The sequence below is a fragment of the Phacochoerus africanus genome, chromosome 14, assembly GCF_016906955.1.
Source record: "Phacochoerus africanus isolate WHEZ1 chromosome 14, ROS_Pafr_v1, whole genome shotgun sequence".
Classification (NCBI taxonomy): Eukaryota; Metazoa; Chordata; class Mammalia; order Artiodactyla; family Suidae; genus Phacochoerus; species Phacochoerus africanus.
In genome coordinates this window covers 18,096,324-18,113,494 of record NC_062557.1, presented here as the reverse complement: position 1 = coordinate 18,113,494, position 17,171 = coordinate 18,096,324, and the positions used below count along the sequence as shown (strand labels likewise).

General features: G+C 55.9%; 1 protein-coding gene across 2 annotated transcripts in view; it reads right to left on the bottom strand.

Moving 5' to 3' along the window:
- Nucleotides 1-1,554: 1,554 nt before the first annotated feature.
- Nucleotides 1,555-17,171, bottom strand: part of PLEKHM1 (pleckstrin homology and RUN domain containing M1) — a 50,804-nt gene continuing 35,187 nt past the window's right edge. For both annotated transcript variants that reach the window (XM_047756743.1, XM_047756744.1), the window contains 5 exons: nt 14,626-14,771; nt 10,645-10,838; nt 5,243-5,306; nt 4,583-4,740; nt 1,555-3,819 (listed from right to left, as the gene is read on the bottom strand). In XM_047756743.1, coding sequence (XP_047612699.1) covers nt 3,714-3,819; nt 4,583-4,740; nt 5,243-5,306; nt 10,645-10,838; nt 14,626-14,771 — 668 coding nt within the window. In that variant the 3' untranslated portion in view covers nt 1,555-3,713. The remainder of the gene's footprint in view (nt 3,820-4,582; nt 4,741-5,242; nt 5,307-10,644; nt 10,839-14,625; nt 14,772-17,171) is intronic.

The window sequence follows — 17,171 nt, the reverse complement described above, 5'->3', positions numbered from 1 at the left end:
GAGGCAAGGAAGCCTCCTCACCAACTTTTTGCCAGATTTCCTTCCCAGTGCTCTATTCCATCCCCCTTCCCACCATGCCTGGCCTTGGTTTTTGTAGGGGAGGAAGGCCCCCCCCCCAATCTGTCCTTAGCGTAAGTTCAGGACAGCTTCCTGGGGCTGTGCTCAAGATCCACACCTTATCTCTGCATCTCAGTTTTCTTTCCTATAAACTGGGAACAGTGAGACGTCATAGGATTGTTGAGATTAAATGAGATGCATTAAGCACAATATATTGTTATCATCACCTAAGAACACACATTAGGAGTGCCTGCTGTGGCACAAAGGGATCCGAGGCATCTCTGGAGTCCTGGGAGGCAGATTCAATTATTGGCCCAGCACGGGGGCGGGGGGGGGGGGGGTAGTGGTTCAAAGGATCTGGCGTTGCCACAGGCGTAGGTTGCAACCTCGGCTGGGATCTGACCCCTGGCAGGGGATCTCCATATGCCGAGGGGCAGCCAACACACACACACACACACCCCCACACACACACCCCCAGAAAAACCCCACACACCCCTCACATATTGTATTGGTCATTGTTATCACCAATTGTATTATGAAATGAGCTGTCCTCCTCTTTGGGGTTGGACTGAGGTCTCCAAACCCCCATCCTCCTTTAGGCGGGAGAGGGGGAGGGAGAATCAAGTGCTCAGAAGCATCTTGCTAAGGATGGAGGGCTGAGTCCAAAGGCAGGGCAGTGCACAGGTCGTGTGCCCGTGGCCCTCACACAGGTTCCTGTTGTCTTGTCAGAGCCCACCACCACCTGGGGCTCATGGGATGGACAGAGGGAGCTCCCTCCTAGGCTGAAAGGCTTCGAGAACAGGAAACTGCAGACCTGGATGTCTTTCATTCCCATTTTCCTACAGTCCGGTTTCCCTGGGAATTCATCTGTTTCCTTCTGTCTTGACAATAGGCAGTGGTGGGCTTCCCCCTGCAGCCCGCCCCCCCCCCCCCTTCTCCTGGAACTCAATAGGCAGGTCAGCAGCCAAGGAAAGGCCATTTTGAGCCCTAAAACTGTGAGCCCTGAATTGGGCCCTGCTTGTAAGCCTTTGCTTCCTGAGTCCCTTCTCTCACCTTGGATAACCTCCTAGGAAATAGAGTCCTGTGGGTTTCACACGTTGCTGCTTCAGGGGTCGGTGCTTTGACATTTAAGCCACAGCAAAGAAGCCATCTTGGTGGGATTCCAGGCACTGGCTTCAGTTATATGCGTGTATGTGAGTAAACCTCCCCCAAAGCCCTGAAATCCTACCCCACAGGGGGTGGTGGGTGACTCTGAGGAGAGGCAAGGGTGGGCTACACACTGAAGAATGACCTTCCTTCTTCGTGCCCACTCCTGGCACACAAGCTGCTTGCTTGCAAATGTTTCCCACTAACTGCCCTCCTCCAGATCTCCCCCCGCCCCCCCGGGGTTGATGGAGCACTGACGAGGAGAGCGAGGGAGCGGCTCTCAGATGATAAAACACGGAGGGCCTGTGGTTTGCCCAATCAGCAGCCGCATTAAGATTCAGAAACCACAGATTAGAAAGATCAAGTCTTTACTGCAAAAATCATTCCAAAAAAAACAAAAAACAAAAAACAAAACCCCCACACGGCAGCAGTTCCTTCGGTACATTGCAAAGCACTTCTCAGGGCCGGGGCCCCTCTCTAGAAACAGTTTATTGCATAAAATGAAATTTTAAAAATAGTGTGGGCACTACCAAGGTTCACATCAGCTTTCCATTGGAGGTGAAGGGACAAGTCAAGTCACCTGAAAGCATCAGCAGCTTCTTGGTTTGGGGCAGGGTCTGATGCTACTTATCTCTGGGAGGGCGGGACGTGGGGTGCGTCAGGCCCCTCTGGACCAGAGTGAGCTCCTCGAGGGCCTCCCTCCTGCTGCCTCCTAGGCACCTTCTGGAATACAGAATATATTCACAGGCCCGAGGAACCAGGCTCAGGGGGCACTGCGCACCTCAGGCCCACTCAGGGATCTGGGCCAGTTATGGCTCTGATCAGGCTGTGTTTACGATGCAGTGTTAATGCTGGCTCTGGGTGGGGGGAGGCTGGGGATGAGGGAATAAGGATCGACCTTCCTATTGAGGAGGCGGTGGGGTGCTGGGCACAGGGGTGCACCATCTCCCGAGATGGGGACAGAGCAGCTGTGGGGCAGCCCCCTCCCCCACCTGCCTACCGCCTCCTCTATTCTATTGCACAATTCATCCGGCTCCACAGGGCTGGGCAGGTGACTCAGCAGCCAAATCACCCCAAGGGAGAGGTGGGAGTAGGTTCATCTCTTGACAGTGAACTTGGATCTCCACCTGAGGCCCCCATTCCAAGCTGGGTGCAGAAAGGAGGACCCAGGGCTGAGGCAGGCCTGCTGGGCCCAGGAGGGGTGGGGAAGGCAACAGAGAAATCCCACCCAGAGCCCACCCCCTCCCCCACCCCCGCAAGGGTCTAAATATCACTTTAAAAACAGTTCCAGGCTCTCACCCCACCTGAAGACCCCTTCAAAAGGCAATCGTGCTCCTAAGAAAATTTCCAGTCTCTTGGCAGCGCCCCTCCAGGGCCAGTCCAGCAAAGTTTGGTGACCTCATGGCTTCATAAACTGAGGCTGAGCTTCCTTCCACAAGGGTGGCTTCTCCCGCGTGTCCCGGCACTCTCAGCAGCAGGGCTGACACTCTTCGTGGAAGGATGGGGTCACTGTGGCACAGTGCGGGCCCGGCCCACCCTGTCCCGGCTGGGGTCAGTCAGGCGGGGCTGTGTTCCCGAAGTGAAGCGCGTCTGTAGCAGCACCGGCCTGTCCAGCTGCTTTGTCGGCGGCAGGAGTGAGGAGGGCAGGGGACGGGGCGGGTTGGACCACGACCCTTCCCTGGACCAAGAACGGCTCAAAGTGCTGATAATGCTGGTTCTGAGTCGTTCCCCTCCTCCTGCGGAACCAAGACCCCAGGAGGGCCAGGGGCTCGGACACGGAGAAAGTGATGGATTCTTTGGGTGAGGAGGGGGCGGGGAGCAGGGCGGGGAGGGAGAGGAAGAAGGGGGCCGTCAGGACTGAGCCCCGCCTGGCCCCACGGCGGTTTGGCACATTGCACGGGAGCTGTCGGCAGCAAGCGCCTGGTGAGGGCAAAGGAAGGCACCAGCCAGCTGACAAGCTCTGCTCTGGGTGGCCTGTCTGCTTGGTCACCACCCGCCGGCAGGCCAGGCCTGAGTGGAGTGGTTCCTGCACCTCTGCTCAGGGTGAAGGTGCCTGGATTTTGTGGGTGACTTGTGGGGGGGGGCAAGAATAAAAAAATATTTTCTGTTGAAACATGAAGGGAAAAAAACCCACGTTAAAAAACTAGACCTTTGAATCAGGAATGTGGAAGTGAAAAAGCTCCCCAAGTCTTGTTTGCACAGTGTTTGCACAGCCCTAATGGAGATGTGGTGTCGGTGAGGGGAGCTGGGCCACTGAGCTCGGAGCCCCCCTCCCCACTGCATCCTCGAATGGATGGGGCACCTGCTGGTACCCCCACCTCCTGGAGCAGATGGGGGGGTGCGGGGGTGGAGGGTGGCCAACAAGGGCTCTTGAGGCTCCCTCTCACGGTCACATCCCAGAGCACGTGGTCACATGAGAGTCATCCTGACAAGGGAGACATCATGACACCTTGAGAGTGTGGCCCAGGTAATGGCCAGCCCAGCGGGGATGGGTGGGGACAGGAGATGGGTTAAGTACTCTGCTGCTGGTACTTGCGCCGGCGGGCACAGCGGGGGCAGCCCTTCTTCACCACGGCCTGGCAGCTCTGGTGGAAGACGGTCTTGCATTCGCCGCACCTGCGAGAAAGCAGCAAGTGCTCCTGGTGCCAGTGGGCCGGAGGCCTCCCTGGCCTGGGGCTGGTGGGTGACACCCCCGCGGTTGGGCAACTCGCGGCACTGCCTCTCTGTTCCAGAGTCAAGCATTCTGGCAACCGTGCTTACCCTGAGCCCCGCAATGCCTGCTGACACTAACTCTCCATGCTGTTTGCCGTCTTAGAAAGAGGGCTTGAGTCCCACCAAATGATTTCTTGCCTACGTTTCAAACACTCTGTTTGAAACACTCCGTGTAAAACACTCAGCCCTAGGTCTGCTCCGGGGTCGAATCCGGGTCAGGGGTCAACTAGTGAAAATGAATCAGTGCTCCTACTAGTTGGGTTTTCCACTCCCACACGGGGTGGAATGGGGTTTGGTGGGTGAATTTCTCTATTTAGAAGCTTCTGATGAGTGATAACTGGGGACCAGAAGACAATCGTTACAGGGCAGAGGCAGGGCAGAGGCAGTGGCCAGGTGCCCACTTCGTGCCTGGCCTTGTGCCAACGCTCCAGGGCGGGAACTCCTTCAGTCCCTCCTCCACTTGCCCACAGATGACAAGCCCGAGGCCCCCGCCACCACCCCCGCAAAGAGGCAGCGGCCTCCTTGCCTCTAGGAAGATGGCTGGCAGTGGAGGAGGGGAGTCCTTTGAGGGCTCGCCTTGGGCCCCCCCCCAGCGGTGTGGGGCCCGCCCCCCTGGGACACCAGGCGGTGCGGGCGGGGCAGGGTGGCTGGCCGGGCAGATGTGTACCTGACTGTGGTGTCAAACTCAAAGGGGAAGATGATGTCCTGGTGGCGGCAGATCTGGCAGATGAAGCCGCGCTGGGTGCACAGGTCGCAGTGGTAGACATGCTGGGAGGCGAATTCGATCAGGGCCTTGAGGAATCCTTCGTACACCCCCTCCGCGATCTGTGGAGGGCAAGCCAGGCCGCCAGGCCTTTCAGGCAGCTGGGCTGACCCCAAGGCCGGCTGCAAAATGTGGCCTGCTGCCACTGCTGGCACCCCGCCTGCAGAACTCCTCCCGAGAGGAGCTGCTTTCCACGTGGGCAAGAAAACCTCCCCAAATGAGGCCGAGGGATACAGGCCCGCGGCCCTTGTGCACAGAGGTCGCTGGGGACAATGGGGTTGACCCGAGTTCACCGTATCCTCCCTCGAGGAAAGGAATGTCCCGAGCCCTGTGACCCTGGGCTTTACTGGGCTGCTGGCTTGTCCCAGGGAGCTGGGGGCTCAGTCACTGTCCCAGGACATGTGGACAGCAGGACACCCGCTCTGGGGTGCTGAAAAGCTGAAGCTGCTGAAAAGGTAAAGGGCAAGCGGCCTCCCCGCTCCCCCCATCAGCTCCCTTTCTGATTGCTCCAGGAATAATGTCCCTCTAGAGAGGTTGGGGTGCAGGGAGGGGTGACATTCTCACTTGCTGGAGGTCAGCGACGCTGTACTTGTGAGGAGACTCCAACAGATAATTCCTGTGGTTGAGCCTTCGAAGAAAACACAAGAGGTTTCCTTAGAAGGGTTTTAGAAGGTTTGAGAAGGGCCAACCTGGGTTTGTTTTTATTCGCCGCTGGTCTGGGCAGGGTGGTGGCAAAAACGACAGTCAGCTGCCTGGGCTCCAGGCCTGGGCTACCAGGTGACCAGCTGCTGGGACCCTGGGCAAGTTACTTCATCCCTCTGAACCTCAGGCTTCCTCACCTGAGAGACAGAGCTGTTTTGAGGATGAAATAACACATGTAAAGTATTTGGCACGATGCCTCGTACATAGTAAACAATGAATAATTTTTTCCTGTAGTTGACAACATTGTATTGTATAATTGAAATACGCCAAGAGTAGAAATGTTCACTCACACACAAATATATATATATAGACACACACAAATAAAACATGTGAGGACAAGGGATGTGTTAATTAACCAGATGGGAGGAATCCTAAGCATATATCAAATCATCACAACATACACTTGAAATACCTTTTTTTTCCCCTTGTCTTTTTTTAGGGCTGTACCCACGGGATATGGAGGTTCCCAGGTGAGGGGTCCAATCGCAGCTACAGCTGCTGGCCTAGACCACAGCCACAGCAACACAGGATCCAAGCTACATCTGCGACCTATATCACAGCTCACGGCAACGCTGGATCCTTAACCCACTGAGCGAGGCCAAGGATGGAACCCACAACCTCATGGACGCTAGTTGGGTTTGTTAACTGCTAAGCCACAACAGGAACTCCCACTTTAAATATCTTACAATTTTGTCAAATATATTCAATAAAGCCGAAAAAAATGTCAAAGATATTTTTTAAAAAGTCTATTGAAAATAACAGGAGTTCCCTGGTAGCTCAGTGGGTTGAGGATCTACTGTGGAGTGCGTTCCATCCCCAGCCTGGGAACCTCCACATGCTGCGGACAAAACAAAAAGAAAAAAAGAAAAAAAATGATGAGGATGATGATGACAGCTAACACTTGCTACCAGGAACTGGACTAAGAGCCCCCCCCCTCCCCCGCCTTTTTTCTTTTTCAGCTGTATCTACAGCCTATGGAAGTGCCTGGGCCAGGGATCAAATCCAAGCCACAACGGTGACCTATGCCACAGTGGGAACTCCAACTTTATATTAACTCACGGAATGCTCACAATGATCCTGTGAGGTTGACACTATTCTAATCCCATTTTTTTTTTGTCTTTTTGGCATTTCTTGGGCCGCTCCCTCAGCGTATGGAGGTTCCCAGGCTAGGGAGTCGAATCGGAGCTGTAGCCACCGGCCTGCGCCAGAGCCACAGCAACTCGGGATCTGAGCCGCGTCTGCAACCTACACCACAGCTCACGGCAACGCCAGATCGTTAACCCACTGAGCAAGGGCAGAGATCGAACCCGCAACCTCATGGTTCTTAGTCGGATTCGTTAACCACTGCGCCACGACGGGAACTCCTAATCCCATTTTAAGAAGAAGCAATGGAGGCACAGAGAGATTAAATAACTTGCCTGTGGTCACACAGCTAGTAAGTGGCAGAGCTGGGGTTTGAACATAGGAGCCTGGCTCCAGAGCCTTGTCCTTATCCACCCAGTGAATGCCTACAGGTGTCAGCTGTTGTCATCATGGCCACCATTACATACCAGGGACAGTGCTGGGGACGAAAGGCGCAGAATATGGCCTCTGCCCTGCTGTAGCCCCTGGTCTGGCTGAGGGACAGACACTCAAGCATCTGGTTTCGCTGCCAAGGGAGAGGAGCTGAGACTTGTCCTGAGTGTGACAGATCCCATTTCAGAGGTGGGGGAGGGCGGGGAGGGGGGACAGAGGACAAGGGCTCAGCTGCCACACAGCTCCGGTTTCCAGCTCACCAACGGCAGTGATCCCAGGGGCTACATCCTGAGAGATAGAGAGGAAACACCCAAGGAAACCCCCCACCAACCCGGCAGAGAAAGCTGCCTGGCCTTGCTGTGTGTCTGTGTGGAACTGGGGTTGGGGCCAGAATTTTCCCAGTCTAAGGAAGTTTGGGAACCTGCCTCAGGATGCTCCCAACATCTTGGAGCAGAAAGCAGATGCTCACAGCATCTGGAGTGGGTGCTTGGCTAGGCCCCACCCCATGGCCTCAGCTGTGGTCCAGGGGGAGCCCAATCCAGGGCCGAGATGGCAAGTCCCACCAAGTGGCCAGGCAGGGCGAGCTATGCAGCATGGGTGATGGTGCTGCTGACAGGCTGCTCTGCTCAACGAGCTGCTCTCCCCAGTAAACTTCCAGCTCTCCGGGAACAGGAAGCTGCAGTTTATCACCAGGAAAACACGGGGGTGGTGGGGGGGTGCGCACAGGCTGTTCCAGAGCCAGCAGGAAGGGTGGGGTGGTTTGGATGGGGAGTCCTCTCTGTCGTCTGCCCTCTGCCCACAGTCGTGGAAGCCCAGGGGGCCAGCTAGGCCCTGAACCCTGGGCCTGCCCGAAATCAGGGAAGAGTCCCCTCTGTCAGGGCAGCCCCAGGCTGGGTCCTCTGAGAGCAAGGGGATCCCCATCCAACACCTGCTCCTTGCTGTCCTCTCAGCTCCCCCACTCCACCCTGCTCAGTCCAGGGGCCTCCCCTCCCAGGCGAGTTACTTCACCAGCCCCTGCACCCCACTGCTGCAAACTGGTCTTTTCTAAACTCCTATTGGAACGCGACAGTCCCATGCTTAAAATCCCTCCATAGTTCCCCACTGCAGCAGAATCAAGCCCAGTGTCTGCTGTGGCACAGGGGACCTCTGAGGTCTGGCCCCCAAACCCACCCCCCCTGCAGCACTGAGGCCCCCCCTCCCCGGCCGAGGTGCTGGCGAGCCAGGCTCCTGCCCCCCTATGCTGTGGGTTCCCAGAGCCAAGAAAGCGGGCCCTCCCTTCCCCTTTCTTCTCTGGTCCTTTTGCTAAACCGCAGCTCGCTAATGTGATGCCGTTTGTGTCATGGTGACTCCACTTTCCTGTGTGGGGGCTCTAACGTACTGACGTGGTAAGACGGAGAAGGGCCGTCCCAACTTTCTGCTTGACTCTCTTTATGCTATTTGAATACTGCCTTTGTAAAGAAGAAAACCTTTTAAAGAAAAGAACTCCACAAACCCTCAGCTCAGAGGCCATCTCCCCGGGCAGCAACCCCAGCCCTCTGCGCCCTGCCTCCCTCCCTCACCGCACACATCTCCCTGACCCAGGGCCATCTGTCTGCGGGTCTCTGTCCTTCCCCAGGCACTGAGCCCCTCACGGAGCCCTCACCACAACCCTCGTAGGCCACCTGAACACGGGGATTACAGGCCCATTTTATAGATGAGAAAGCGGAGGCTCACAGAAGTGAAGCGGCTTCCCTGAGTCACACAGCGGGGATGGGGCCGGGCGGAGGCTGTTCCCGGGCTCTTTCCCCGTCCCAAGCTGGTTCTGAAATGGGGCTTCCACAGCAGGGCCCTGCTTTCTCTAGGGCTGGTTGCACAGGAGTGCTGCTGCCCACGGATGGGAACGGCCGGGCCAGCGAGAGAGGCAGGGCTGCCCCAGCACCCAGCACACAGGCATGCTAGGAAGGCTGGGGACCAAACCATCTCCGCAGGCCAGCACCCAGGACCCACCCCACCAGTGCCTGGTCTAGACCCCTGGACTGGGGAGGTGACAAGTCCCACCTAACCTGAGATTTCACCACCCTCGACACGGGGGCAAGGATGAGAGTGAGTGGGACCCAGGCAGCCCGCTGATGACAGAGGCAGGAGAGCCTCCCCAAAAGCAGCCTTTCAGTGCCTCGTGGTGGCCCCCAGGGGCTTTCTGTTCTTCCAGGCCCTGCGGAAGAGACCAGGGCCCAGCCAGCTGCTCTAAGAGCCTGCCAGGTGCCCACCTCTGCCCTCTGCCTGAGAGGGCAGCACATGGCTGTCTCTCCCTGCGCCGCCCTGGCTGGAGGAGCTGAACCTGGCAGACAGGTGGTCTCTGCGCCAGCCTGGTAGGATGAGTGGCTGTGGGGGGAAGGTGGAGGGGCTTGTGAGCTGTTCTGAGTGCCCAGAAACCCAGCCACAGAGCCCAGCTGGGCAGCAGGCACCAGCTCATCTACCTGAGGTCTGCCCTCTTGAGGCCCCAGCCCCCCTTCAGAAGGCCATCACCCCTCACCCCAACTGAGTAGTGAAGGCCCCCCAGGCCCTGGGCCAAGAAGCTGCTTCTCCTCCTCCTCCTCCTTCTTCTTTGCTTTTTTTTTTTTTTTTTTTTTTTAATGCCGCACTTGCGGCATATGGAAGATCCCAGGCTTGGGGTCAAATTCGAGGTGCAGGTGAGGGCAGGGATTGAACCTGCATCCTCATGGATATTAGTCGGAGTCTTTTTTTTTTCTTTCTTTTTTTGTTTTTAGGGCTGCACCTGTGGCATGTGGAGGTTCCCAGGCCAGGGCTCTAATCAGAGCTGTAGCTGCCAGCCTATGCCACAGCCACAGCCATGCAGGATCTGAGCTGCGTCTGCAACCTACACCACAGCTCATGGCAATGCTGGATCCTTAACCCACTGAGCGAGGCTGGCGATTGAACCTACGACCTCACGGGTACTAGTCAGGTTCGTTACCACTGAGACACAAAGGTAACTCCACTAGTAGGGTTCTTAGCATGCGGAGCCACAACAGGTATTCCCGAGAAACTTCTTGAAGGGCATCCTTAGGGTCCCACCCCAATCTTGTCCTGTTGTGAGGATGTGGGGGGGGGGTGCAGTGCTGCCAGGCAGCATAGCAAAGCCGCTGTGGGCGAGGGCTGGTTGGGGACCAGAGAAGTCAGGGCAACACAGCCCTTCGTGGTCTGGGCCTCGCTGGCCTCTCCAGGCTCCTCCCACCACCATCCTCACTTCCCTCTTTGCTCCCCCGAAGCTTCTCCACCCACAGGGCCTGTACTCACAGCCCGTGCACACCAGCCCTATGTCCTCTGTCGGAGACGCTCTTTCCCGAGTCTCCCTGCTTTTGCACTCATTCTGCAGGTCTCCCCCGGGATGCCGGTTCCTCCCAGAAGCCCTCCCCACCTCCGATCTGGGTTAGCCTGCTCCCTGCTGCACTCCAGGGCGTCTGGCTCTCTCCTCCAGCCCTCACTCCTGGGTGGAGCTGCTGCCTTACTTGCCTGCCGCCTTTTCAAGGGGCAGGGCCCAGGTCTGCAGTGGTCAGCGCTGTGGCCGTGCCCCTGGCCCAGTGCTGGGCGCTGAGTACATTCTCAATAAATATTTGTCAAATGAAAGAATGAATGAACACATGAATAAATAAGAGCTGCTCCCAAATGCAATGCCAAGGAGTTCTCCACCCAGCCCTGGCACTTCTTCCAAGAAGCTGCTTAGGCACTGACCCCATTTGTGTGTGTGTGTGTGTGTCCTGGGTGCTCACCTCTTGCTTAACTCCTTCAGGGCCCCGCTTCGGCACAGGCCCAGGTAATCCCCCAGAAGCTTCAGCTGCTCCCGGGCCCTCGCGATGAGGCGCATCTGCTCCACGTGCTCATACAGCGACGCGTTCACCAGCTGCAGGTTGATGAGGGGCTGGGTCCGGATCTGCGTCAGGAACCTCAGGGCCTGCCTGCAGACCTGGGGACACCACCGCGTGGCAAGGGAGAGACAGAATGGCCATGTGGTGAGCATGTCCGGACCAGACATGGTATTGCCTACTCACTGGCTCACCCCTGAAACCACCTGCCAAGGGAAGTGGTACCATCTTCATTTTACAGACGAGGAAACTGAGGTTCCGAGAGAGGAAGTGACTTGGTGGTGAAGGTGCACAGCTCATAGAAGCCATGATTTGAACTCAACTTATCTGACGCTCAAACCTACTCTTCCCCCTTGGCACCAGCTGCGGCCCCTCCCTGGCCACGCTGGGCTGGAGGAGGGGCTGCCCTGGTCAACACACCTTTCCCCGCCCCCCAGCGCCCCCTACCCACCGCCACCCAGGCCTCACAGGTCCTTCCCACTATTTCCTGTCCTCCCAGCCCCCATTTTCCTGCCGAAAGGAAACAGGCACTACCCAGGGGCCGACTCAGGAACCAGGTGACTGGTCTGAGTCAGGCTCCAGCCACAGGAAGCCACAGATCAGACACAGCTTAGCGAGAGGCTTTCCAAGCTCCCTGAGATCCCACCAGTAGCACCCACAGGGCCCCCCAAATCTCCAGGTGGAGTTATGCGGTCACTCTCAGACTCTCCCACATGACGGTTCCACTCTCAGCCCTGACCCCAATGCCAGAGCCAATTACGGAGGACCCGCTATCTGCCAGACACGGGGCTAAGGACCTGACCACAACCTTTCTTCGCCTGCACAGCAACTCGAAAGGGAAGGTGCCCTCATTCTCATTGTACGGATGCGGAAACTGAGGCTCAGAGAAGCTCAGGGGGCTTATCCCAGCCACCTGTAGAAAGCAGAGCCCAGGGGTCTAAACTGAGGTGGTGTCTCTGTCCCCTTGGCTGCCTCGATTGCTCGCCTCTTGCCTGCAGTCTCCTCCTCGTCGTGCTAAGAAGGATGGAGGGGCCGGGATTTCTCCCAACATCAAGCACGCTGCAGTGGTGAGGATCTGGGCTTTGCATTCGGGTCCCACCTCTTCCCAGCTGTTTGACCTCATGAGCTTTACATAACCTCTCTGTGACTCAGTTTCCTCATCTGTAAAATGGGGAAAATAAAAGCACTTATCTCATGAGACTATTTTGAGTTGTTTATTATTATTAACTTTTATGGCTGCACCTGTGGCATATGGAAATTCCTGTGCTAGGAGTCGAATCAGAGCTGCAGCTGCTGGCCTACACCACAGCCACAGCAACACGGGATCTGAGCTGCATCTGCGACCTACTCTGCTGCTTTTGGCAGCGCTGGATCCTTAATCCACTGAGCGAGGCCAGGGATTGAAGCTGCATCCTCATAGAGACAGCGTCGGGTCCTTAACCCACTGAGCCACAATGGGAACTACAATTTTGAGTTTAGATTAAAGAATAATCCACGGAAGCAGAGCCTCAGTAAATAAGAGCTTCCATCAGACTGCGGGTGCCTGTGTGGCCCAGGCCTCTGTCCCTGGAGGCCCTCAGAAGACTGTGAGGCTGTCCCCCCAGCAGGGACAAAGCTATCTTTTCCCATGTCCCGGAGCCCTGAGGTACCAGCCCTCAGCTGATGGGCAGCCCTCTGGCAAAGGCCCAGTGACTCGGTGACTGGGGTCAAAGTGCTGATCCTTAGACCTTCCCATGGCTCAGCCCCAGGCTTTGGGCGAGGCTCAGATGAAACAACACACAGGAATGTGCCCTGAACACTGCCCAAGTGCTACGGACAGGCAGGGGCTTCACCCTCCCCAGGGACTGCCCCTCCCCCGTGGGCATGGAGGGGACAGACAAAGAGAGAAGCCTCAGGCCTGGGCTGACATCCTGCCAAGTGCCAGCCGGGCCTCGCACAACTGGGTCAGCCAGGGTGCCAGCAGTGGACAAAGGCCCCTGACCCGCCAGCCAGTCACTTTCCAGTTTGAATGTTCCTGTCTTTCCAGGCCTGGAATCTTTGAGAGAGCTGGCTATTTCCTGACCTGGCATGCTGAGGGAAGTCCTCTAATTCTCTAGTTGGAAAAAGGAAGTGGCACCAAAATTACAGCAATGAATTTTGGAGGAGATGGCTCAACAGAAGCATCTGGGTGTCGTAAACAGTGTTTTATGGCCAAAGGGTTCTTTGCATTTGTGTTGATCTTGAGGTTTAATTTTTTCTACATGTAGTTAGCTAACTATTAAGTAGTGTTACTAAGGGCAGGGGTGGGGACGAGGTAACCAATAAAAAAGCCAAGTAGGAGGTCCCACTGTGGTGCAAGGGGATCGGCAGTGTCTTGGGAGTGCCAGGACGCAGGTTCAATCCCCGGCACAGTGGCACAATGGATTAAGGATCTGGGGTTGCCACAGCTGTGGCTTCAGTCACAACTATTGCTCAGATCTGATCCCTGGTCTGGGAACTCCATGTGCCTCAGGGCGGCCAAGAATGGGAAAAAAAAAAAAAAAGCCAAAGTGAAGCGAATGTCTTTGGGGGTTCCCAGCCCCAGAGGGGTGGGACAGCGCTGAGAATCATGTTTCCTGGGCTCTGATGAGGATAGGAGACTGCACGGCCGCTAGGCCTGGGTCCTGAGAGAAGCAAAGAGCTTCTTCCTTGTGTTTCTGTGTCTTGGCAGAAATCTGTGCCTTTGGGAGAAAGCCAAGTGTGTGCCCCCCCTACCCCCCAGGCAGAACCTGACCAAGTGAATTAGGGGCGGAAGGCGAGGGCTCAGGAGAGGGGAAGGGCACCGAAGCAGGGCACCGTCGAGTAACTGGTGGGTACTGTCTCCTTCAGTCCTCACACAACCCAGAGGCAGACACTGTTATCATTCCTCCCTTTACCGTTGAGGAACCAGAAGTTACATAGTTTGCTCATGGCAACACGGCTACATAAGCGGGTAAGCCAGGCCCAGGGGAAGAGAGGAACATCTGAAAGGGCGTAGAATGTATCTTATCCAAAAGCATCTGGTGGATGTAAAGAAGTACCCGAGTTGGAACACTAACTGCACAAAGCATGTTATAGAGCAGCATGAGTCCAGTATGATGCCAACTCTACAAAAAGTAGATGCATATGTTAAAAAAAAAATGCACAGAAAAGACCGATGGCTCTGAGGGGAAGTGCAGCCAGCTGGTCAGCCCATGCATCCATATATACCCGCTTCCATCCATCCAGCTACCCATCTACCCACCCACCTACCCATCTACCCAATCCTCCTCTATTCATCCGTCCATCCGTCCACCTACCCATCCACCCACCTGCCTCTCTGGCTATCCACAGCCACCCACCCACCCATCAACCCATGCATCTGCTCATCTATCCATCCACCCACCCACATGCATTCATTCATCCACTCATCTATCCACTCATCCATCCTTCTACCGACCCATTCATCCATCTGCCCATTCATATCCTCCTACCCATCCATCCTCTTGTCCTTCCATCCATTCATTTACATTCTGTCCACCAATCTATCCATGTATGTATCTACCCACTTAACCCATCCACCTGTCCATCTATATCTAATCTATCCTGTTTTTCATTTCTATCTATATATCTAGTTGCTGGCACTTTAGTTTTGTCTGTACCCATGTGGCGTTGCAGTGAACCACCCTCAGATGCCCACCTCAGGACCAAGGCGGGCACTGACACGTTCTGCCCAGCACCAGGTTATTTACTTGGGCAGCGCTTCCAAATCACGGGGCCTGTACTAGTGACCCTGGCTTCCCTTGAACTAAACTCCTCCACACATAAGAGCAGCAGCAGCAAAGAGGGGCGACCATTCCTCTGTCACTTGGCCACCCTGTGTGGCTAGGATGGGCAGGGCTGGAGACTTACCGGGCGTTTGGTGAGGTCCCAGTTGTGGATGATCCTGGCCGGGATCACTGAGGCATCGTCTTGATGGCAGATGTCACAGTAATAGAGGCCGGAGAAGGCACAGAGCTTGGGTCGCACAAATGAGAAGCCAATCTGGCGGGAGCAGCCTAGGGGGAAGGAGAGTGGCAGGGTGAGCCTCGGTGGGGCCAGGCGGACACTACCAGGGCAGAGGGGCCTGCTACGTAAGGAGGACAGGAAGAGCAGGAAAAGGAAAGTACGAAGATAAAAACAACCACCATTCATATTCCCACCGCTCGGATTCAACCCTATTCATTAATCTTACAACAAAAACACTGTAAGAATTATTGTCACCATTTCACAGCTGAAGAAACGGAGGTACAGGAAGGCTGGAAAAACTGCCCAGTCATGGCAAAGATTAAGTGGCACAGCTGGATTCAAATTTGGGTTGGGTTGGTGTAGAGCTGAATTCTCTCATTCCTGGGTGCCTCTTTCTTCCTTCCTTCCTTCCTTTCTTTTTTGCCATACCTGCAGCATGTGGAAGTTCGAGGCCAGGGCTAGGGATCGAACTCATGCCACAGCAGCAACCTGAGCCACTGCAATGACAACGCCGAATCCTGAACCTGCGGCCCCACAAAGGAACTCTCTTAGCAGCCTCCTTCAATGTCCCCGCTGCTTGCACAGCAATGCCAGCCCCCTCTAAGTCCACCCCTCCCTGGGGGCCTAGAAATGGAAGCCATGGAATCAGGGCCTCAGCAAGAAAGGGAGAACCTGGGGACGCAGGGCTGGCCACAGGGGCTGGGTGGGGAAGCCAGCTGGAGGCAGGGCAGTCTGGACATTGCCTGGTGCCACCTTGAAGCCAGAGCTGCCTGATCTCTCAGGACACTGGTGCAGGCCCGGCTTCAGCCCCTCCACAGCAGGGGGTGGGGAGGTGGGGCAGAGGGAGTGGGAGTGGGGTGTGCTGAGGGCAAAAACAAAGGCCTGGCTCAAATCCCGAGCACAAGCCCTGCCTCCCACAGGGCCAGGGGAAGGATCCCTCCAGCCTCCTTGGGACTAGCAGGGCTGGCTCTTCTGCTTCCTAGCTGCCTCATCCTGACCACCGCTGACTTTTGGCAAGGTTCTGATTCAGCTACTAAAGTTTAGAAAGTGCCCTGTCAACGCTGAACAACAATTCAAATGTCAGCAGTTGGTGTCTGGCTGACCATTGAGCTGTGCTCACAGGCAGAAAAGAGGCCTGTGGCCCCCGGTTTCAGTTTCACCTGCAGGCTGGCATGTGGCAGGCCTGGGAAGAGCACCCGCCAGCATTCACACCCACAGCTGGGGAGCCCTCCTCACTGCCCTGGGGGCCTGGCCTCCTCCCCGAGCCTGGCACCTGTGGGCAAAGTGTAAGTGTCAGGGCCTGGCAGGCGGGGGGTGAGGGGTGAGCAGGGTCTTGAAGAGCTTTTCTGCAGGAAGCTCTGCTCTGCCCAGCTTCTCCGTCCTCCAGGGCCGCCAACCACAGAGCACTTCCTTCCAGACAGCTGAAGCAGGCTTTCCCTCCACCCCCGGCACCACAGCGCCTATGCCACCGCTTGCGGCAGCATCTCCCCACGGCTCTCTGCGCAGGGCAACATCTTGATGGTTCACAGGGAGGCCCAGGGTGTTGGCAATGGGTGTCTGGATTGGGGAGAACAATGGGAAACCATTGTGTTCCCGTCGTGGCACAATGGAAACAAATCCGATTAGCATCCATGAGGATGCGGGTTCAATCCCTGCCCTTGCTCAGTGGGTTAAGAATCCGACGTTGCCGTGAACTGCAGTGTAGGTTGCAGACATGGCTTGGATCTGGCAATGCTGTGGCTGTGGCACAGGCCAGCAGCTGCAGCTCTGATTCGACCTTTAGCCTGGGAGCCTCCATATGCTGCAGGTGCAGCCCTAAAAAGCAAAAAGCAGAAAGGAAAAAAAGGAATGTGAGTGGTGGCATATCCGGCAGCTTTGGGGGCAAGGCAGTGGGGAGGCCCTGTGGGGACCGGCTAAGAGCACAGGTTCTGGGACCGTCCAGTCCTCTTCCAGCTCTACCATAATGAGCTGTGTGAACCTGGGACTGGGGCTTACCAGCCCTGTGACTCCATTTCCTCAGCCCCAAACTGAGACAACAGTAGCACCTATCCCTTCCTACAGGGTGGTTGTGAGGATTAAATGAGACAATCCAAATAAAGCATCTGGCCAACGCAGAAGGACTGGAATGGATGATGATAATATGATAATGATACAGCAGGTGTACTGACATGGAAGAATATGCATAATACGGTTCTCAGTAGGAAAAAACCCAAGCTGCTGAACACTAGACACAGCTGCGCTGTCTAAAACGGTGCCCACGGGCCCCAAGGGCCCATTTACATTTAAATACATTTACATGAAATCAAACTGAAAATTCAGCTCCTTGGTCACACTAGGAAGCCAGATTTTAGTACTCTGTAGCCACATACGGCTTGCAGCTACTGCACTGGACAACACATATCTAGAACTTTTTCATCATCACAGAAAGTTCTGTTAGAGAGCACATGGTA